Genomic DNA, 24,399 nt, shown 5'->3' on the forward strand with positions numbered 1-24,399 from the left:
ATACATATATAATCTTACCTAAGTATTCAAAAATGAAGTGAAAAGCAACATCAGTGATTAAGATATTTGGAGTCAATAATGTGAATTAGGATTCTTTACCACTTGATAGTGGTGCCTCTTTCGAATATAAGCCATATGGGCTAATGGAGTACCATTGAGAAGCAGTAATCAAGAGAATGATCTGGCAGCTGTCAGAGCAAGATATATCAAATGGTAAGGTATTGACAGCAGTTTTCAGATTAGGGAGAAATGGTGAAGTAGTAAAACCTGAAGCAGTGCAACCAACACTTAAACCCTTGGCACTTTTTAATGTTTTCATTGAAGTAAACTTAAAAACTTTCCAAAGTAACCCATGTTCTTTCTCTCATCAGTTCCTTCACTTACCTTTTTTGTTGTTGTTGTTATTTTCTCCTCTCCACCACACTAACCCAAGAGCAATGGGATGGATGCTGGAGACTTGTATATTCACTCGTGAGAGTGGATTGCTCAATTTCAGCTGCGTTTGTAGCTTGAAATTGTCCATGGTAGGAGAATTTACCATCATGTATTACCATGGAAATTGAAAAATATCACAAATCAAGTTTGTTTCCCAGTGAATCTGTTATTAAACATTTACTAGCACATCATTGATAAGTTTTTGTAGTTTAACATGCATACTAAAAACAGCGTATCAAGGATTTTTTATTTTGTCTATGCTATGTTTCTACTTTAATCAAATCCATAACAATTGATGAATTTTTTTTTTTGAGACAGTCTCGCTCTGTCACCCAGGCTGGAGTGCAGTGGTGCAATCTTGACTCACTGCAACCTCCACCTCCCAGGTTCAAGCAATTCTCCTGCCTCACCCTCCCGAGTAGCTGGGACTACAGGCACACACTGCCATGCCCGGCTAATTGTTTGTATTTTTGTAGAGACGGGGTTTCACCGTGTTGGCCAGGCTGGTCTGGAACTCCTGAGCTGAGACAATCCACCTGCCTTGGCCTCCCAAAGTGCTGGGATTACAGGCGTGAGCCACCATGCCCAGCCAATTAATGGATTTTCTAAACCTATAAGGACCAGGGTTGACTGTGAGCCCAAAAAGAATAAAGAAGATAATAAGGTGCAAAAAAAGGGGCAACTGTAAACATTTTCTATATTATGAACTGTTTTTTTAAGGGTAGTGACGTGAATAGTAAAGCGAATTTTAATTAGGTGCTCATTAGGAATGGTTAAAATACTAAGTACCTATAGTCAGAAAAAAAATTAGATTTATCCCATATATTCTTGAGTAGAACTAAGACTAATTGATTAGAAAGCGAAGAAAATTCCAGTTCATTACAAAGACAACATGTAAACAATGAGAACTGTTCAAAAGTTGAGCAAATTGCTCTCAAGTAGAGTAATGTCACTTGAATTGTTTATTGATCCATTTTTTAATGGATCAACATTGTAGTGAGTTATGATTGTATAGAAGTTCAGTTTAGATGACATCTGAGTTCCTATTTACCTCAAAAATTTAACAATTTGGTTAATTCACATGTTCCATTTATTTTGAGCAAAGGTCGCGACTCTCTTAGAAAGCCTCACAAATCATTTGTAACTTTAAGTCTTATATAACTTATATTTACAAAATGCAGATATTAATATATATTTTATTATTGAAATATGTTATTTTTATAACTCTATAGGTTTTTTCCAGTCTTTGAAAAGCATCCTTACCAATCCCCTGTATGTTATATTTCTGCTTTTGACATTGTTACAAGTAAGCAGCTTTATTGGTTCTTTTACTTACGTCTTTAAATATATGGAGCAACAGTATGGTCAGTCTGCATCTCATGCTAACTTTTTGTTGGGTAAGACATATTTTTTTACCTGTTTGCTTGATAAATGAAACACTGCTGAGTACTTGTGTTCCAAGTCACATTTTATTATGAAGGTGATTTTATATTTTACTAAATGTAATCTTATTATGTCTCAAACTTTACAAAATTTCTCCATCTTGTGATATCATCGTTGTTCTGCATTTGAAGTTGCATCTCATGTTAGGTGAATTTAATTCTATAGGTGAAATTCACCTAATTCTATAGGTGAAATTCTAAAGAAAAAAAATTGCTTGTGAATAAAACATTTAGACGTGGTATCTGCATAATTGGATCTTACAATATAGTACTGAGATCCTGAGACAAACCCTTTTATAATATAACCATTATAATCCTATAATTCATGGACTGAAATAAGGCCTCAGCTACTTACAAAAGACATAATATTAATATTTTCAGAAGGAGAATCAATTTAAATACATTACAAAATATGCATGATTCAAAACAAATGTCATATTTTAGAGAGGTTTATTTTGCTACAATACCTATTTTCAAAGTCATATTGAGACCTTCTCATTAAGGAAAGGTTATCTTATATCCCTTTTCCCACAACTCCAGTATTGTAGAAACCTTGTAGAAATTTGATAAGTATTTGATGAGTTAAACAGTGTATCAAATAGTATGTATCTAGGTCATATGTACATAGGAAAGTAATAATTAGAAAATGAATGTACTGAAGCATTGGAACAGGCTTCTGGATGATCTCCCTGTTGAACTGACAGATTTAAACTTAAAAGATTCAGTTTTGACTCCCAATAACCTGGCTTGAATTTTTTGTTAGAGGAATCTTCACCTTTAATAACACTTACGGGACTGTGAAATGGAAAAAATGTAACAGGGATCAGTCATTTTTAATCCTGTATGTAGACATTTTTATCATATCATGGTAGATATGTCTTTTATGAATAATAAAGAGATATTAATTCAAGAATTTAATTCTAAAGCCTTGGGCAAAATTGGAGTGAGTTATTGAGGACTGAAACTCTGTTTTGAGAAATGTATAAAGGATTTTTTAGATGATAGGATAGAAATCTCAGAGAAAGAAAGATTTTGTTTTTGTTGTTGATTGCCAGAAAAAAAGAAAGCTCCTCATAGAAATAACCTTTTTAGACACATAAATATTCTTAGCCACTGCCTTTTTCTTGTGAGGAAGCCAAGCCCTCATAATTGGCCAAAATAAATTATTTTTGTCTCTCATGTGGGTATACTTGTCCCTTACCTCCACCCTAGTGTGCCACCCTTCTTTTTTTTTTTTTTGAGATGGAGTCTCGCTCTGTTGCCCAGGCTGGAGTGCAGTGGCGCGATCTCGGCTCACTGCAAGCTCCGCCTCCCAGGTTCACCACCCTTCTCTTAAAAGAAATAAGAATGGGTGAATTTGGTTGATATACACTGTGTTTTATATATAAAGACATATCAGAAAAACCATATTCGTATAGTTATAGCTTTTTTCTCTTATTTCTAGGAATCATAGCCATTCCTACGGTTGCAACTGGAATGTTTTTAGGAGGATTTATCATTAAAAAATTCAAATTGCCTTTAGTTGGAATTGCCAAATTTTCATTTCTTACTTCGATGATATCCTTCTTGTTTCAACTTCTATATTTCCCTCTAATCTGTGAAAGCAAATCAGTTGCCGGCCTAACCTCGACCTATGATGGGTTTGTATATATTGCTATATAAATTGTGTAATATGTTAACCATCAAATTAAAAGATTATGTGCAAGTAAAATAAGGTAGAAAACAATTGTAATTAAACTTTATTTTAATTGAGAGAAATTTCAATTTTCAAATTCTTAAAATGTCCATTTCCTAAGACAATAAAAATTTGTTTTATTCCTTAAGGAAAAGCAACATCGGTTGAAATAATAATACCTATAATTTCTGGGTAATTAAAATGAGTGGTAGACGCTTTTACCCCAATTTTATAGATGGGAAAGTGAGATTTAGAGAAACACACACATTATATGGCTAGCAATGTTAAGATTAAGACACAAATTTGAGCTATTAGAGGTATCAGATGTCATTAAATAAAATTATTCATAATGTATTTTCTAAATTATCAATCTCCTTATTTTTAATTTAAATTCTATACTAATTTGAAGATATTTTATAAATCCTTAATAATTATCATATCTTTACAAAACAAAATCTTTAAGCTTAAACATTATACAAATAACATTTTATAATTTTAGTCATAATATAAAATTATATCTTATGATTTATAATTATATTATAAAGTAAATCAGTATAAATAATATAGTTTTATTCAGAAAATATGCAGAGATTTTTTATCCTTTTTCAACTAATTCTATTATTCTTGATTTTTTATTCCTCAGAGGTTCGGTTTTAACTACATTGAAATCTTTTTTTTATGTAGTTAAAATATAGATTGTAAAATTCAACAATGTTAACTAACATGCATAGATTCAGAGGATTTTAAAGTGAGCTTAGAGGAACCTCAATCTAATGCCATTACCTCCCTGAAGAGAAACTGAATCTCAGAAAAATGAAGTTACTTATATAATGTAAAGTTTCATTGATAGAATGATAAAGACCTCTTGTCTAAGTCTTATCTAACCTCTTTTATTTCTTTTTTAAGTTTTACTTTTTCTAGGTCATAAGTCATGTCTTGGTAAAGAAGGAGAGTTAAAAGTCAATAAGCATTACAAAAATTGCCATTTTGACATCAGCAAATCAAATTTCTCTATCTAATTAAAGGAAACCCCTTTCTCTTATTTCTCTTCTCTTTTCCTCTTCTCTTCCTCCTCCTCTATTTCCCCTCTCCTTATCCCCTTGTCTCCCTCTTCTGCTCTTTCTCTACTTCCTCTTTCTCTTTTTTTGATATATTTCTATCATATATTTTCAGAAATAATTCAGTGGCATCTCATGTAGATGTACCACTTTCTTATTGCATCTCAGAGTGCAATTGTGATGAAAGTCAGTGGGAACCAGTCTGTGGGAACAATGGAATAACTTACCTGTCACCTTGTCTAGCAGGATGCAAATCCTCAAGTGGTATTAAAAAGCATACAGTGAGTATTAGTTTTCACTTTTTCTCCTCTCCTTAATCAAAATCGCAGATTTGATTTAATAATTACTTATCAAATCTTCCTATAACTAAGGTCTCCAATAAAAAGATAAAACAAAAAGATTCCAGTATTATCTGTCCTCGTGATAGCTGTGAAGTATAAACAAAGCTTCATATAAAACTCTGCTTAGGACACAATCAGACTTCTCTGTTACTTGAATTCTAATTAGAGATTACTTACTTTTTTTCTTGAGATTTTAAGAATATGACCTGTTAGAATTTGAATGCATTTAGGGTCTCTAAGAAGCATCTCATTTGACTAAAGCACATGATTTTTATTATTTGGAATTACTTTACCCTTTGGAAGTTAGGGGAAAGTTCAGAGTTAGCCTGTTGTCAGCACTACCTGCTTTACGAGAACAATAATCTATTTGCATTTTAATATATACATACTGATAAGTTTAGCTAGGGACTCACTGTGGCCTTGGACTTTCCAAGAAATGAGTCAAGTCTTCATGTTCACTTGAATTCCCTATTCTTGATTTCCTATTTTGATGTTCCCAAAGCTGGCACTTCTTTTACTCAGTATAATTTAGTATCCTACTCACTGATTGCCAACATATCCATTGGAAATTCCATTTCTTTCTTAACTCAAAGGCTTTTTTTTTTCCGTATGACACATATCCTGTTTTTCCCAATATCCTGGGTAACTCCCAATGATTGGAAATTAGGTATGCTGTTCCCCATACCTACAATCAATTCAACATCTCACAAGTTGCATAACTATTTTTCAGGCCCTTTCCCTATTACCAACATTAGCAATATAGTCAGCTGCGATTATGACTCTCTACCACACTCTTCCATGCTTCAATTCTAAACATTTTCTATCTTTCCCTTGCCCAATATCCTACCAATGTATTATTAAATGGCATGGAGAAATTTGAAGAATAAAGCATCCTAGTTTCCTTGAAGATAGGCTACAACTTTAGTAAACTTGCACATTTGTGGCCCAAAGACTATACTTAAAAGCCCACATCTCATATTCATCGGCTATAGTATCTTTCAGTAAGAGTACCCCATTTAATCCCTGGTCCCGTGTTGTCCAGTAGTGAAGACCTGAAAGAGAGGTGATATTAGTATCCTAAAGAGAGCTCTGTCTTCACGGAGACATCATCTTCATATTGGCAATGGCTATGCCATGTGGGGGCTACTGCAAAGTTCCTTTACTAAATCCTCAGTAAAATTGTTAAAATAATGCTCTCTGTATCAAAGTTGGGTTTCATTGGCCAATGTGCTTGCTCCATAAAAGATTCCTCCATATTATTCCTATTAAAAAAAATAAAAGGAAAAAAGGAATCTCTCTTGAACCATACGAGTATGGATTTAAATTCTTTTTTTTTTGTTTTGAGATGGGGTCTCGCCCTGTCACCCAGGCTGGAGTGCAATGGCATGGTCTCGGCTCACTGCAACCTCCACCTCCTGGGTTCAAGCAATTCTCCTGCCTCAGCCTCTCAAGTAGCTGGGATTACAGGTTCACACCACCACACCCGGCTAATTTTTTTTTTAATCTTTAGTAGAGACGGGGTTTCACCATGTTGACCAGGCTGGTCGCAAACTCGTGACCTCATGATACGCCTGCCTCATCCTCCCAAAGTGCTGGGATTACAGGTGCGAGTGACCACGCCTGGCCAATTCTTTTACAAGTTCTCCTTCAGTAAATAGTCTTTAGCAGTAGTAGGTTCAAGATGAACTTAAATCTTTAGCCTAGAATCAGAGCAGAATTTATTAAAGCCACCTGACCACATACACTGCCTGCCTGATCTCTAAAATTACTTGTTCCTAATATTCCTCTTCTATATTCTAACCATTAGCCAGCACATTCTTTTCTGTTAAACCTTTCTGGTAATAATATACTATATCTTGTCACCTGTCATTATGGTCTTGAATGTGCTTTTGCCTGCTTAAATAGAATTCTGGCACCTCTGCCTGGCTCTATTTCCTCTGCACTCTGTCCCATTTTCATGAGTGGCTAGATTTTGTCCCTTTTCAAACTATATTTTCTGGATTCTTTTGGTAGTTCTTTCCCAGAGTAAGTCCCTAATACTTAGAACCTGCCAAAGAGAGTAAGAATGTGTATTTTGGAAAGAAAACGTGGGTGGAAGAGAAATACTTTAAATAATGTATATTAATGAAAAAATTATATACAGAATTTCATATACTAATTTCTTAAACTCCTAAATTCAGGGAGCTATTTTGCCTTCACTATTAAGCAACTATATTTTTATAACATTTTTTAAACTGTAAATATTTTAGTTTGAGACTTCTTTAAATATAATGGAATGTATTCATAGCCCTGTTGTATTTGGCAAATGTATTTGTTAATATTTCAAAAACTGTTTTTAGGTGTTTTATAACTGTAGTTGTGTGGAAGTAACTGGTCTCCAGAACAGAAATTATTCAGCGCACTTGGGTGAATGCCCAAGAGATAATACTTGTACAAGGAAATTTTTCATCTATGTTGCAATTCAAATCATAAACTCTTTGTTCTCTGCAACAGGAGGTACCACATTTATCTTGTTGACTGTGAAGTAAGTATGATCCTGTAAAACATTGTCATGTATATTAGACTAAAACACACCTAATGATAGGCATATTTTTCTGTATTTTGAGCTCAAATTCATATTTTGTCAATTTTTAATTCTTTGAGAATGCATTTTCTTAGAATTATTTTGATCTTTCAGTAACATCATTAATAATTTTTGTCTCTAATACTTCCATTGTCAAATCTAGGCTCTATACTTTCTTCTCTTTAATAAAAATCTTAAGGCACACACTGATTGACAATTGCCTTGATTGTAGGAGAATCTTTGTGTGATTGTAAAAGAACTTTTAATTTTTAGTTGCATTGCATCCTAATGAGCCAGTTAAGAGTAAATCATCTGTTGATTTCATTGAAAGAAAACATTTAGCAACCAGGTATAAATACAAACTTCAATTTGTAATGAAATTCTAATGCTTTCAATTCACCCACAGCATGGCTTTTGACCTGGTATTTCATGATACCCTTGTAGGGCATAAGAAAAATATGTGTAAATAATTCATTCCTTTTTTCACTTATTAGACAGTTATTTAGACAGGATATGATGTTCGATGAAGAATATTTCCTAGTAAGTAAAACCAATAAGGTACTTGTTTTCTCACAGCTTAGAAAATGACAAGACTGATGTGAGACAAATAAGTATAAAAATAAACACATAATTACAAATTGCTGTTTGTCTTAATAAGGAAAAAGACTGCCAATTAAAGGAATAAAAAGAGAAACTAAATTTAGGATTAAAGTAAGGGGATGTGAGGGGAAAGACTCCCAGAGTACATCTCAAAAGAAGTGACATTATATCTAAAGATGTAAAGAAAAAGCCAAATGAAGGGCTTTCAGGGAGAGGGTCTAGGTGCTGTTTCCTTAAGACAGGAAAGAGCTAGAATTTTTGAGGAATGAAAAGAAGCCAGTTTATTGGAACACACTGAGTGAGAGGGGTGTGGCAGATGATGTTTGGAGAGTTGGGGGGAAGCAGATAATGTGTGCCCTACTGGCCAAAATAGGCACGCAATCACCTAAAACGGGAAACATGTAAAGACATGCGTGTAGATCTTAAAAATATACATGATAAGTAGAGTGACCTGGGGTAACACCTAATTGTACTTTTAAAACCTACTAGTTGATCGTAAGTACATGGCCAGCCAACAGCATGACATGGTAGAAAAAAAAAAAGCAACCAACAATGTGTTTTAACTTTTGTTAATATGAATATAAACCTGTAAACTAAGTCAGTTTACGTTGTTAAATTTTCACCCTGCCTGCAAATTTTCTTAAATTCATACCATAAATATTCCACAAGTATAGCTTCATCTTAATATAAAATGTCAATTCAGAAGGAGAAGCCTTCTATATTTCCAAATTACAGATTCATTAACTTATAAAAATTCACTTCATAATTTCATACTAGTTTGCCTCTCAACATGTTTTAGCTTCTTAATTGAAACCTTTTCATGAGAAAAGGAGAGTTTTAAAAACATTATTCCATCCTTGATGATAGTTATATTTTATCTGAATAAAAAGTGATTAAATCAACATTACCACTTATCAGAGCATTTATTAATTTCTCACCTGCCTTTGATTTCCTTTGAAGAAAAGTTTTCTGAAGCTGACTGGAGAATAAAAATACAAACTTCATTTTATTAATGATTTTCTAATGCTTGCATCATAAGGCTATTGCTAAAACTAGACTCAGCAGGAGTGTAGACATTTACTCATCCAGTACATATTCATTATGTGTGTCAGCCACAAATCCATGCACTGAGGATGCAAATGTGAACGAAAATGATAAAACTTCATTAGCATCCAGTGGGGATAGGGTACAGGGAGTGGATACATATAGAAGAACTAATAAACAAATAAGCAAGTAAATATGTAAAACAGGGTAAGTGTGAAGCACTAGAAAGAAAAATCAGAGTCAGAAAATAGAAAAAGTGGGGATAGGTAAGAGATGCTAGTTCAGATATTGTGAAAGTTATATGACAAGAGACCTAAATGAAAAGATGAAAAGAGAAGCTACAAGCCATGCTAAATGAGGACAGGAAAGGAACAAGCTAGGCAAGGTAGAGCAAAGACAAAGGCCCTTGGGTGGAGCATACTTGATACATACAAGGTTAGAAAAAAGTGTGTGAGGAAAAGAGGTACGAAGTACAGTGACAGAGCTAGGGTGATCCAGATTATATTGTTCACAGGAAAGGCTTTGGAGCTTATTCTAAGTGTGTTCAGAAGCCCCAGAGGGTTTAAGCATTAGTATTACCTAATGCTTAAGGCTTACCTAATGAGAAGATCACTCTGACTGTGCATGACTTGTGTTTTTGGAAGACAAGAATGAAATCAGGGAAAACAAAAGGGTATGATCATTCTTCACAATGAGGTATTATTGAGCATGGTTATGATAAAGGAAATGGGAAGATATTTGTGCTTCATTCTTTGTTTTGTTTTGTTTTCTAAGGCAAAGCCAATATGATTTGCTGGTTGATTGAATGTGGCATGTGACAAAGATAATTTAAGGATGATCCCAAGGTTCTGGCCTGAGCTCTGGAAAGATGGTGATACTATTGAACAAAAGGGGAAATACTAAGGAAGGGTAGTTTGGAGGAAGTGGAAAAGCAAAATTTCTTATATCCCTGTAAAACTGAGCTGCCTGTTAGGTATCTACCAACAATGCCATATGTAGAATCCACCATTTAGGAAAATCATTAAAGCCATAGACACAAATCTAGAGTTGGCAATACACAGATGCTATTTAAATCCAATGCCACATTGAGATCTTCTAGGGACTGGGTACAGATAGAAACTACATCCTAGGAACAACAGGCACTCTAACTTTAGCGATTAATAATAGAAAGAGAAGACACTAAAGGAAACTGAGGAGGTCCCATGAGTTATGAGGAAAACTGGGAAAGGATCATGTCCTTGAAGCACAGTGAAGAATATATGAAGAAGCAGTGAATAAAGAAACTATGTCAAGGCCTGCTGAGAGTTCACAGGAGTTATGGACTAGAAAGTGACCATTGGATTTCATTATATGCTCATCACTATTAACCTAAACAAAACTAGTGCATGAAGATGGGAGGTGAAAAAAAGGATGTTTTGGTTGTTTTAAATTTTTTCATTTTTATGGATTTAGAGATAAAATTGTAGTTGTGAAACATGGATTATATTGTGCAGTGGTAAAGTCTGGGGTTTAATGTTCCCATAGTGTACTTTATATTCACCCGAATAGTGTACTTTATATTCAATAGGTAGTATTTCTTCCCTCCCACTCCCTTCCACCCTCCCACACTTTAGGGTCTCCAGTGTCAATTATTCCACTCTGTAAGTCCTTGTGTGCCCATTGTTTAGCTCCCACATCAAAGTAAGTACATGCATTTTTTACTTTGTTTCTGAATCATTTCACTCAGGATAATGGCCTCCATTTCTATCCACATTGCTATCCACATTCTATCCACATTCTATCCATGATTTCACTTTTTAATTGCTCACTAGTATTCCATAGTGTATACATATATACAAAATTTTTAATCTAATTATCAGTGAATGGAAATTTAGAGTGATTCCATGACTTTGCTTTTGTCACTAGTGCTGTAGATAAGCATACAAGTCAGTTGTCTTTTTAATAAAATGATTTCTTTTTCTTTAGGTAGACACCCTGTGGTGAGATTCCTGGATTAAATGGTAGTTCAATTTTTAGATCATCAGGAAATCTCTATACTGTTTTCTGTAGAGGTTTTACTAATTTACATTCCCACCAACAGTGTATAAGCATTCATTTTTCTTTTCATCTTCACCAACATCTTTTGACTTTTGACCTTGTAATAATAGCTATCTTGATGAGTATAAGATGATATCTCATTATGGTTTTAATTTTCATTTCTCTGATGATTAGTGATGTTGGGCATTTTTATATATTTATTGGCCATTTGTATGTCTTCTTTTGCAAAGTGTCTGTTCATGTCCTTTACCCACTTTTTAATGAGGTTTTTTTCTTTTTTTTATTGAGTTGTTTGAGTTCTTGTAGATTCTGGATATTAGCCCTTTGTCAGATGCATTGTTTGCAAATATTTTCTCCCATTCTGTGGTTTGTCTGTATACTCTGTTGATTATTATTATTTTTTTTTTTACTGAACAAAAGTTTTGTAGTTTAATTAAGTTCCATTGGTGTATTATTTTGTTGCATTTCCTTTTGAGGGTGTAGTCATAATTTCTTTGCCTAGACCATTGTCCAGAAAAGGTTTTCCTAGGTTTTCCCCTAGGACTTTTATAGTTTCAGGCCTTACAATTACGTCTTTCATCCTTTTTCAGTTAATTTTTATATATGGTGAGAGATACGGGTTCAATTTTATGTCTGTGTATATGGCTCTCCAATTTTCCCAGCACCATTTATTGAATAGGATGTCCTTTCCTCACTGTATATATATTTGTTACTTTGTCAAAAATCAGTATGTTGTTGGTATGTGGCTTTATTTCTGGCTTCTCCATTCTGTTCCATTGATCTATGTGTCTATTTTTATACTAGTACCCTCTTATTTTGGCTTATAGCCGTGTAGTATAATTTGAAGTCAGGTAATGTGATACCTTCAGCTTCATTTTTTTGCTTAGGATGGATTTGCTAGTCAGACTTTTTTGTTTCCGTATGAATTTTAGGATTTACATTGGTAATCTCATAAAAATTGTGTTGAATCTGTAGATTGTTTTGGGCAGGATGATCATTTTACACAATATTCATTATTCCAATTCATGAGCGTAGGATGTTTTTCTATTTTTTTGTGTGACATATATGACTTTTTTATCAGTGTTTTGTAGTTCTCCTCGTACAGACTTTTTTACCTCTTAGTTTAAATGTATTACTATTTTTTTATATCCATTGTGAATGGGATTAAGTTGTTGATTTGATTTTGAGCTTGATCATTATTGTTGTATGGAAATGGTACTAATTTTTGTACATTGGTTGTGTATCCTGAAACTTTACTGAAGTAGTTTATCAAGTCTAAGAGGCTTTCAGAGGAGTTTTTAGGGTTTTCTAGGTGTAAGATTATATCATAAGTGAAGAGGAATAATTCAAATTCTTCTTTTCCCATTTGGAGACCTTTTATTCCTTTATCTTACCTGATTGTTCCTGATAGGACTTCCAATACTGTGTTGAATAGGAGTAGTGAAAGTGGGCATCCTCATCTTGGGTCCATTCTTAGAAGTAATGCTTACAATTTTCCCCCATTCAGTATGTTATTGACTGTGGTTTGTCATATACATGGTTTTTATTATTTTAAAGTATGTTTCTTCTATGCCTAGTTTGGTAAGTGTTTTTATCATAAAGGGATGCTGGATTTTATCAAATGTTTTCTCTGCATCAATTTATTTTATCATATGCTTTTTGAAAAAAGATTTCTGTTAATTTTGTGAATCACATTTTTGATTCGCATTTGTTGAACCATCCTTGCATTTCAGGAAAAAGTCCACTTTTCATTGTGATGAACCTTTTTATGTGCTGCTGAATTTTATTTTCTAGAGTTTGTTTTTTTTTGAGGATATTTGGATCTATGTTCATCAGGGATATTAATGTGTAGTTTTCTCTTTTATTTGTTATTTACTTGCCTGGCTTTGGTATCAGCATGATGCTGACTTCATAGAATTAGTTGAAGAGGATTCCTTCCCACTTGATTTTTTGGAATAGTTTTAGTAGAATTGGTATCATTTCTTCCTTTTTGGTTTGGTAGAATCTGGCAGTAAGTTCATCTTTTTGTTGTTGTTATCAGGAGATTTTTAAATTATTATTACTAATTCAATTTAATTACTCATTATTGGTCTGTTAAGGATTTCTGTTTCTTCCTGGTTCAAACGTGTGAGGTTGTACGTTTCCAGGAATTTATCCATTTCCTCTAGGTTTTCCAGTTTGTGTATGTAGAGATGGTCATAGTAGTCTCTGATGCTCTTTTATATTTCTGTGGTAATGGTTTTAATGACACCAGTAATATTTCTGATTGTCCTTATTTGAATCTTCTTTCTTTTTGGTTAAGCTACTAGTAAGCTATCTATCTTACTTATATTTTCAAATTACAACTTTTTATTTCACTGATCCTTTGTAATTTTTTTGCCCAAATTTCATTTAGATTTTTTCTTTGATATTTACTATATTCTGCTAGCTTTGGGTGCAGTTTATTCTTGTTTTACTAGTTCTGTGAGATATGATATTAGATTGTTAATTTTATATCTTTCTGTCTTTTTGTTGTGGGCATTTAATGCTACAAAATTCCCTCTTGGCACTGATTTGTTGTATCTCCGAGGTTTTGGTATGTTGTGTCTTTATTTTCATTCATTTCATTTTCTTAATTTTTTTTTGTTTTTGGGGACAGAATCTCACTCTGTCACCCAGGCTGGAGTGAAATGGTGTAATCTTGGCTCACTGCAACCTCTACCTCTTGGGTTCAAGCGGTTCTCTGGCCTCAGCCTCCCTAGTAGCTGGGATTAAAGACCTGTGCCACCACACCCAGCTAATTTTTTTAATTTGTAGTAGAGACGGGGTTTCACCATGTTGGCCAGGCTGGTCTCAAACTCCTGATCTCAAGTGATCCACCCACCTCAGCCTCCCAAAGTGCTAGGATTACAGGTGTGAGCCACCACACCCAGCCTCATTTCAATTAAAAAAAAAATCTGCCTTGATTTCATTATTGACCAAATAATTGTTCAGGAACAGGCTATTTAATTTTCATGTATTTGTGTAGTGTTGAGAATTCTTCTAGGTACTAATTTCTATTTTTATTCCACTGTACTCTGAAAAGGTACTTGATATTATTTTGATTTTTAAAAAAAATCATTGAGTATTGCCTTTTGGCATAGCATGTGGTCAGTTTTTGAAAATGTTGCATGTGTACATGAGAAGAATGTATATTCTGAGGTTGTAGGGTAAAATGTTCTGTAAAATGTTTGTCAGATCCTTTGGGTCTAATGTCCATTGTAAAAGTTTCTTTGTCGATTTTTGGCTGCCATGATCTGCCTAGTGCTGTCAGTGGATTATTGAAAGACCCCACTACTGTTGTATTGCTATCTATTTTGTTTTCCTTAGGCCCAGTAGTGTTTGTTTTATGAATTGGGGTGCTCCAATGTTGGGTTTATATGTTTGGAATTGTTATATCTTCTTGTTTAATTGATCCTTTATATGATAACCTTCTTTGTCATTATTTATGGTTTTTGATTTGAAATTTGTTTTATCTAATGCCAGTATAACTACTTCTGCTCAGATTTGGTTTGTATTTTCATAGAATGTCTTTTTGCACCCCTTTGGTTTGAGTCTGAAAAGGTCTTTACCAGTTACTTGAGTTAGGTGGGTTTTTTGTATGCAGCATATAGTTGGATTTTTAAAAATTCATTCTGCCAGACTATATTTTTTAAGAAGAGTGTTTAGTATATTTATATATAAGGTCAGTATTGATTTTTGAGGGGTTGTTTCTATAATATTGTTAATTATTTCTTAATTGCTTTGCAGTCTCAGGCAATTTTAAAATAAGATCTGTAAGTTTTATACTTTGTGTGTTTCCATAATGATAAGTATTGCTCTTTCATTTCTATATGTTAGAACTCCTTCAAGCCTTTCTTGTAGAGTCAGTCTGTTTGCGACAAATTCCCTTAGTGTTTGCTTATTTGGGAAGTACTACTTTTCTTCTTGAATTATAAGTCTTAGTTGAGCAGGATACAAAATTCTTGGCTGGCATTTTTTTTTTTCTTTAAGAGACTGATAATAAGACCCTAATTTCTTTTGGCTTGTAAGATTCCTGCTGAGAAGTCTGTTGTTAGTCTGATAGGATTCTTTTTACCGGTAATTAGATACCTCTCTCTTGCCACGTTTAAGATTTTTAAATTTATGTTGACTTTGAGTAGTCTGATGACTATATGTCTTGTGCTGGTTATTCTTGCAATGCGTCTCACAGGAATCACCTGAGCTTTTTATATTTGGATGTCTGGATCTGTAGTAAGTCAGGGAAGTTTTTGGGAGTTATTCTTTCAAACAAGTTTCCCACACTTTTAACTTTTTCTTCTTCTCCCTCTGGAATACCAATGATTCATAAGTTTGGATGCATTCCGTAATCCCATATGTCCTGAAGGCTCTGTTAGGTTTTTCAATTTACTTTTCTATGTATTTTTCCTACCAAGTTTATTTGAAAGACCTGTCTTCTAGCTCTGAAATTGTTTATTCTGCTTGGTCTGGCTTATTGTTAAAGCTTTCAGAAGTATTTTGCAGTCCCTGAAATTGTTTATTCTGCTTGGTCTGGCTTATTGTTAAAGCTTTCAGAAGTATTTTGCAGTCCCTGAAATTGTTTATTCTGCTTGGTCTGGCTTATTGTTAAAGCTTTCAGAAGTATTTTGCAGTCCCTTCAATACATTTTTAATTTTTAGAAGTTGTGTCTGCTTCTCGTAATAAAATCTTTCTCTTCTTTTATACCCTATGTTATTTTTTTCATTTATTTTTGGTAATTTTTAACTTTCTTTTGGATCTCAAGCTTTACATAATCCCATATTACTTGAAGGTCTTATTTCTCGAAGACTTCTTTAGAATCAATATTTTGGATTCTTTATCAGCATATCAAAGATTTTATTTTGGTTTGGATTAATAGCTCAAGAGTCATTGTGGTCCTTTGGACCTTTAACAATCTATCTTCTTTATACTTCCAGAATTCTTTCTCTGGTTCTTTCTAACTTAGATAGGCTATCTCTCCTTATTTTGAATTTATTTTGTTTGAATTAGGTTTTTTTCCATTTGAAAATGTGGCTATAATGTGTGTTATGTAGGATCTAACAGGCTATATTGAAGAGGATAGAGAGAAAATGCCAGAAAGGGAAGTGCAACAGTCAGCACAGCAAGTTATTTTCAGGAGTAGTGCTACAAAAGAAACAGACAAAAGTTGTGGTTGATAGCAAAGTTGTGGAATAAAACTTCTGTTTATGTTCAATGCTAGACATAATAGCATGCTTACATACTGATGAGAATCATCAGTAGAGATGAAGGAAACTGACAATGCAGAAAAGAGGGAAAGCAATTACAGAGGAAGATGAAAAGAGATTAACCAGGACACAGAGTTTTTCTCTGTACAAGAAGGGAAATTTTTTATGTGGGTAAAAGGCAGGTAAATGTGTACCTGTAGTGATGAAGAATATTGAACTTTTTTCTGCTGCTTCTACTTTCTTTGTTATAAAAAAGGAATGTAATCAGATGAGAAAGAGGAGGAAGAAAAGAAAGAGTCTTTAGATCAGAAAATGTGAACTAGTAATCCTGAAGATTAAAGAAACATACTGACAGGGAAAATGGACTAGTAGAATATTGGACAATTGCCCTGGAGGCCCCCTGAATGTCTGTGCTTATGAATTTAAAGTGAGCACAGTGAGATGTTTGAATATTTCCTCCAGGGATGCAGCTCTTTGTATATAGGTTCAGAGAAGGCAGAGGATTAGATGAAAGCATTTTTGCTTGTCTAGTACAGTAAAGGATGAGATGGACAAAAATTTACAGAATATATGCAGATGAGCAATTATAACAAAAGATCATGATGAGAAAGGAAGTGAAGAGGTAAAACTAGATATGACCTGTGAAGAGGTTAGGGGAATCATAGCCTAAAGAGCTAGGGCTGGAGCTTCTTGTAACAGATATATTAAAGGGAGTAAATTTAAAACTTAGGAGGTAGTTATGAGGACTGGGATGGCCAAAATGGAGAATTTTAAAAGTGGGTACTGATGAACTGACTGTGGGTGGAAGACTTTCCAGAAAAGAGGTCAAGAAACTGAAAGGCCAGAGAACATTGGGAGCATAATCTATATGATCTATATTTCCTAAAATAACTAGGAAAAAGGGCAGAAATAATTTTCACAAAAATGACAGGGAGTTTGGAATGAAAATTGTCAAGAAATGATGAGAGTTGTGATGTGCCATTCTATAGCTAACTTCAACAAGGAGGTTAGAGAATAGTATGGTAGGGTGGTGCACTTCTTCTTGGGACCTAGAGGTCTGTCAGAAGAAAGACTCAGATCTGGAAGTGGTAAAAATGAAAGATCAATGAGAACTTCTACATTTCAGGCCCATTGATGTGGAGGTTGTGGAAGGAAAAAGCCTACAGGAGAGAGTTACATGGAGTGTCATTGGGAGTAAGCCAGGCTTTGTTTAGAACAAGAAAGTGAAAGGGCTACAAAGAATGTAGGAACTAATATTTTGCTGGTAACAAATATGAGTTTCCCTGGGAAAAATGAAAGGGTTTGAGTAATGGAAAAAGAGTAAGAGAGTGAGTGGGATTAGGGGATGTAGTAAACCATGTGGAATGAGAGCCTTGGTACCCAGACAGGATCTCAAAATCTTGACATTCTGCTGGTGACAGGATGTGAGGCATGATGTAAGTTTATGACAAACAAAACATCAATTGAAAAGGCCCAAAGGAGGGTAATGTTTCAGAACTTTTTAAAAAAACTGCATTTTAGTGGCTTAGCTAGAAAAGATTTAGCTCATATACACAATAAATTAGAGCTTTTCTTCAGTCTTTTGCAAACAGGAAAACAAGCATTCCCTACCTGTGCTATCTATTGTTAGAGTTTCATTAGGTCTAACTGGAAATTACCTCAAGAAACAGCAGGTCATGATGGTTGATTGTCATTAGAAAGAACAACAGAGGATCAATGTAAATGAAATCTCTTAAATTAAACAATTAAATGAAATAGCACATTTAACTTCTTAGGGTGCCTTTTGTGATGAATTCATCCTGAGATAGGTGCCAGCTGCTCAATATCATATGTAAAGCAGGAGTCACACTACAGTGGTAAATAACTTACATGATAACCATGCGCGAGCATGTGCAGATCAGTGAGGATGTGAGTATGAGCAGGCAAGAAGTAGTGTGAGTGTGCATGCATGTGGATGTAGGGGTGAGTGTGTGTGATTGTTATTGTATATGAATATTACCATATCACACACATTCATCATCTCCATTGAATTGTTGAAGATTTCAGGCCAGCTCTTAGGAAAATATCCTCCCTATCTGCAAGTCCCCCCAAGTCTCCTGCATGCTACCCCTTCCCCTGGGTGAAAATACAGCTCAATAACAAATTTCAGTTTACCTCGTGTGTGTAGTATACCGACAAAGTGTAACTTCTGAAAATCAAGTACAGTGAAAAATACATGTCAGGCTATTGTCAAAAAACTCAACACGGGTTGAAGTGCAATCTCTCCCTTCCCAAAATCTCCTTTGAGAAATCTGATATTTGAGAGTAATAACTAAATAGATAAGTTAAACTCCCCTTTCTACTGATTTCTTCTTGACCATCTCTTTATGAAATAAACTTCCTCCTAAATAGCAGGCATGGATTCTGTATTCATTTGTTTTTATGCTGCTGATAAAGACATACCCAAGACTGAGCAATTTACAAAAGAGGGAGGATTTAGTTGGAATTACAGTTCCACGTGGCTGGGTAAGCCTCACAATCATGGTGGAAGGCAAGGAGGAGCAAGTCACATCTTACATGGGTGGCAGCAGGCAAAGGGAGCTTGTGCAGGAAAAGTACGCATTATAAAGCAATCAAACCTCATGAGACTTATTCACTATCATGAGAACAGCATGGGAAAGACCATGATTCAGTGATCTCCCACTGGGTCCCTCCAACAACATGTGGGAATTATGTGAGTAAAATTCAAGATGAGATTTGATGGGGACACAGAGCCAAACCATTTCATTCCACCCCTGTCCCCTCCAAATCTCATGTCCTCACATTTCAATACCAATCATTCTTTCCCAACAGTCCCCCAGAAACTGAACTAATTTCAGCATTAACCCAAAAGTCCACAGTCCAAAGTCTCATCTGAGAGAAGTCAAGTCCCTTCCACCTATGCACTTGTAAAAACAAAAGCAAGCTAGTTACTTCCTAGATACAATGGGGGTACAGGCATTGGGTAAATACAGCCTTTCCAAATGGGAGAAATTGGCCAAAACAAAGGGGCTACAGGCCTTATGCAAGTTTGAAATCCAGCAGGGCAGTCAAAACTTAAAGCTCCAAAATGATCTCCTTTGACTCCATGTCTCACATCTGGGTCACACTGATGCAAGAGGTAGGTTCCCGTAGTCTTGGGCAGCTCTATCCCTGTGGCTTTGCAGGGTATAGCCTCCCTCCTGGCTGCCTTCTCGGGTTGGCATAGAGAGTCTGCAGCTTTTCCAGGTGAATGGTGCAAGCTGTCGGTGGATCTACTGACAGCTTCTGGGGTCTGGAGGATGGTGACCCTCTTCTCACAGCCCCACTAGGCAGTGCCCCAGTAGGGACTCTGTGTGATGGCTTTGACTTGACATTTTCTGTTCACACTGCCCTAGCAGAAGTTCTCTATGAGCACCTTGTCCCTGCAGCAAACTTCTTCCTGGGCATCCAGGCATTTCCATACATCCTCTGAAATCTAGGCAGAGGTTCCCAAACCTCAATTATTGACTTTTGTGCACCCACAGGCTCAACACCACATGGAAGCTGCCAAGGCTTGGGGCTTGCACCATGTGAAGGCACAGCCCAAGCTCTACATTGGTCCCTTTCAGCCACAGCTGGAGCAGCTGGGATGCAGGGCACCAAGTCCCTAGGCTGCACATAGCACAGGACCCTGGGCCTGGCCCAGGAAACCGTTTCTCCTAGGATTCCAGGCCTTTGACAGGAGGGGCTACCATGAAGACTTCTCACATGTCCTAAAGACATTTTCCCCATTGTCTTGGGAATTAACATTCAGCTCCTCGTTAGGTATTCAAATTTCTGCAGCCAGCTTGAATTTCTCCTCAGAAAATGGGGTTTTCTTTTCTATCACATTGTCAGACTGCAAATGTTCCAAACTTTTATGCTCTGCTTCCCTTATAAAACTGAATGCCTTTAACAGCACCCAAGTCACCTCTTGAATGCTTTGCTGCTAAAGGAAATTGTCACCATCCTCCTTTTGCATAGGAGTAAAAGGAAGCTGAAATGCTGGAGTGATTTCCCAAGGGCACAAGGGTAAAAAAATGAAATGATTGTTTGAGGCCTGGCACATGAAGGGTATCCCAAACATTTTTTTTCTCTCACTTCCCTAATATGTGGTTCGGCCCAAGGCAAGAACACAGAAGGAGGTTGTATTCTTGTGTTCAGAACATTGACTGCCACATTGTAAATTGAGCACATGGGGAGCCAGGCTCTGATCAGCTTTATGGTCAGCAAGAGTTCATTAAACAAGAACAAGACCTAAAAGGTAAACTTGGAAGGAATCAGGAAAGTCAGATGGAAGGCAGCATGTTATGAGATGCTTACCGGGGAGGACAGCACAAAAAGTGTGTGATTGTGGCAAGGGGTAGGGGAAGTAAGGTTTGAAACTGGGAAAATGATGGAGAAAGCAAGAAGATGAGGCATGCAGAGACGTATTTTGCTCTGAATTATTTTGACTAGGGATGTACTCCGCAAACTGGCGTCTGAAGACCAGAAAACCATGGATATATTCATGTGGCTTAGTGAGAATTATTTTTCTTTAAAGAGGCCTATACATTACTCAGCTTTGAAAAATGCTGAACAAAGGTCATCTCTACTTCAAATAGATAACTTCACTGATTGGACAGTGCCTTAATAGTGGTCCAGACTTCAGAACCACTCTGTAAATTAATCCTTTCAATGATACAGCATCAAGCTTATCAATGATGGTTTCACTTGCTTCAAATGATTAGCACCATAAAACTTAGGTCCTATTCCAGAAGTGTTCATGGAGTCCCTTGGGTGTAGTGGTAAACATTCATATGTGGCAAAAGTTAAATCTAAAAATATCTGAAACACTTTGAATTAAAATCATCAGATTATTGTAAATATCAGCTTGAGATATCAACTATCAACACTTTCAATTTCTTAATTTTGGAAGTTGCTTTTATTTTATTTTTAAAACTCATCAATTATTCTTTCAGTGGGCTTCAAATATTTTAATACTGCAGCACCAAATTCTTAGCTCTGACCACAGTGAGTACTGCTTCCCTGGTGTATCTCTACACACTGGATGAGATGATGATAAAGCCTAGGGATTGGGGAGCCACCAGATGGAAAAAGACAAGATCTCGGAATGACTGCATGGAGGAGAGCTGCCCACTTGCCCAGGAACTTTTATGAGAGCAAGAAACCAACTTCTGGTGTGTTAAAATTCTACCTTTAAAAACTGTTCCAGGCCAGGCACAATGACTCACGCCTATAATGCCAGCACTTTGGGAGACTGAGGTGGGTGGATCACGAGGCCAAGAGATCGAGACCACCCTGGCTAACACAGTGAAATCCCATCTCTACTAAAAATACAAAAAATTAGCTGGGCGTGGTGGCGGGCGCCTGTAGTCCCAGCTACTCAGGAGGCTGAGGCAGGAGAATTGCTTGAACCGGGATGCAGAAGTTGCAGTGAGCCAAGATTGTGTCACTGCACTCCAGCCTGGGCAACAGAGCGAGACTCTGTCTCAAAAAACAAAACAAAACAAAAACAAAAAACTGTTCCAATGTAATAATTCAGCTGGGACAAAATATATATTCTGATACTGATGCATCTGAGTTCTTATCTCAAATAGCAGAACACCTTGATTCCTAGACAATACAGTTTAAGTAAAATATGTGTTACTATTAAGTGCCAGTTATGGTTCTAATTATTTTAAACATATTGTCTTATTTCAGTCTCACAAGAACCTTACAATGTAGGATGTTTTTAATCTTTACTTAAAAGATGAATAACTGAAGAAACCAAGGCACAAGGAGGGGAGATATTTTGCCTAAGATCACATAGCTGTCAAATGGCCAAGTTTGGAATTTAGATTATTTGGACTCAAAAGTTGTATTTTCAACTGTGAACTTTCAATCATGCACCAGTTGTACATAAAATCACATGGAGTGCTTGTAGCAGAGACTCATCCTGTTCACTGAAATCTACTGCCTCTTCTTATTGGAACACCAGCTGGATGGTATTTCCCTTCCTCCCTTGTAGGTAGCTGTCACCCTGTGACTGAGATCTCCTTAACAGAATGAGAGGAAAAAAGAAAATTCATGCTACTTTCAGTCTGGTCCATTACAAGTTCCCATAGTGCTCCTCCATGCTGTTTCCCCTTCTACTTGGTGGATGCGGATGACTATGAAACCCTAGCATATGGGAGAGCCACTGATGGAAATAGTCTGGGTCACTGAATGACTGCATGTGGAGAAGCCTCCTACCAACCTCACCATGAGCCATCCTATGAACAAGAAATTAATTTCTATTGTGCTAATCTACTGACACCTTGGAATTTGATTCTTTCTAAAACTTACCTTAACTAATAAAGAGCTTTTTAAAAATTCAGTTTCCTGGTGTGAACTCCAGAACTCCTAGATTAGAATCTCTGGGATAAAGACTATGTATCTCTACATATATATTTTTTTTTTTTGAGATGGTGTCTCGCGCTGTCGCCCAGGCTGGAGTGCAGTGGCGTGGTCTTGGCTCACTGCAACCTCTGCCTCCTGGGTTCACGCCATTCTCCTGCCTTAGCCTCCCGAGTAGCTGGGACTACAGGCACCCACCACCTTGCCTGGTTAATTTTTTGTATTTTTAGTAGAGATGGGGTTTCACCATGTTAGCCAGGATGGTCTTGATCTCCTGACCTCATGATCCGCCTGCCTCGGCCTCTCAAAGTGCTGGGATTACAGGCATGAGCCACTGCGCCTGGCTGTATCTCTAATTTTTAAAAGATCCCCCGTGCAATTCTGAGGTAGCTAGTCTTTAGCAGTATTGCACTTCATATCACAATTGACTTTTTCCTTTTGCTAGCTAAATTCTAGTTGGATATCTTAAGACAATGGTTTTCCATTTTTAGTTTGCCTGATTTTTTAAAGAAGCTATAGCTCAACAATTTATATTGCTTCGGAAGAAGCTTCACTTATTTATTTAAGATTCAATCCATTTGACCCAGGGGATTCAAGATGTATCGTCTCATCATGAGGGCACCAAGTCATCTATTTCCTTCTTTCTGCCATCTCTCCCTTCCTCTGTCTTTCTCTATCTCTGCCTCCTATTCTTCTGTCTTTCTATCTATCTGTCATGGCTAAGCAGCCTTCCCCAAAGTATTTTCCTTCTATTTTATTGTATAAATATAGAGGTTTTGCATTGTGCAATTCCTTGAAAATAACATGTGGCAATTACGACATGAGATTTCATCAGCTGTTCATGTATTATAGTGATTACTTTGAAACTGTGACTGATATTTGAATCTTAGGGGAGAGAGGGCATTAAGAAACTCTCAGGAATGATTAGGTCTCCACCAGCTATTTTTTCAGTTTAAAATTGAGATTGTATTTCTTGCATCATTTCATCCATTATTTATTTTTTCTGACTAAAATAGATTATTGAAACTCAACACAGTGATAAATTTGATCTCTTCAAATGCCTTGAGTGTTTATATTAGGATGACATTCTTAATTGTCAAGGGGGTATATGAAGAAAGTCTTTGATATATCTAGCTCCACTGACAATTAGTAGAGCTGCATCATATAAGGATAGTTAATGATTCATAGAGTGCTTACTGTGTGCCAGTTGCCCTTCCAGGGACTTTGCATAACTTAAGTCCTTTAATTCTCAAAATAATCCTATGAATGGAGTCCTGTGTTTATCTTCGTTTCATAATGTGGAAATGGAGGCACGGAAGCACAGGGGAACATGCCCAAGGTCACACAACAAGGAGGGGTGGTGTTGGGACATGAACCCATGTAGTCTGGCTTTAGGCTCTGTGCCTTTACTACACACACTGACTGTTTTTATAGATAAGCACTCTTCCATGTGATTTTAAAAAAAATCATTCTAAGGGTATATTCCTTTTCTATTGCTTTGTAACAAGTTATCACTATTTTAGAATCTTGAAACAACATGCTTTTATTATTTCACAGTTTCCATGGGTCAGGAGTCTAGGCTCGGC

The 24,399-nt window shown here is 35.9% G+C and overlaps 1 protein-coding gene and 1 long non-coding RNA gene across 3 annotated transcripts in view; one reads left to right on the forward strand and one right to left on the reverse strand.

The window, feature by feature from the left end:
• Nucleotides 1-23,347, forward strand: part of LOC106634354 (solute carrier organic anion transporter family member 1B3-like) — a 76,915-nt gene extending 53,568 nt beyond the window's left edge. The window contains exons 8-12 of the mRNA XM_034935480.3: nucleotides 1,668-1,832; nucleotides 3,322-3,517; nucleotides 4,726-4,891; nucleotides 7,291-7,475; nucleotides 22,139-23,347. Coding sequence (XP_034791371.2) covers nucleotides 1,668-1,832; nucleotides 3,322-3,517; nucleotides 4,726-4,891; nucleotides 7,291-7,475; nucleotides 22,139-22,184 — 758 coding nt within the window. The 3' untranslated portion in view covers nucleotides 22,185-23,347. The remainder of the gene's footprint in view (nucleotides 1-1,667; nucleotides 1,833-3,321; nucleotides 3,518-4,725; nucleotides 4,892-7,290; nucleotides 7,476-22,138) is intronic.
• The window catches only part of LOC103785659 (uncharacterized), a 147,916-nt gene that overhangs the window by 2,510 nt on the left and 121,007 nt on the right, over nucleotides 1-24,399 (reverse strand). The window lies entirely within an intron of this gene.

The sequence above is a fragment of the Pan paniscus genome, chromosome 10 (assembly GCF_029289425.2).
Source record: "Pan paniscus chromosome 10, NHGRI_mPanPan1-v2.0_pri, whole genome shotgun sequence".
In the NCBI taxonomy this organism is placed as follows: Eukaryota; Metazoa; Chordata; class Mammalia; order Primates; family Hominidae; genus Pan; species Pan paniscus.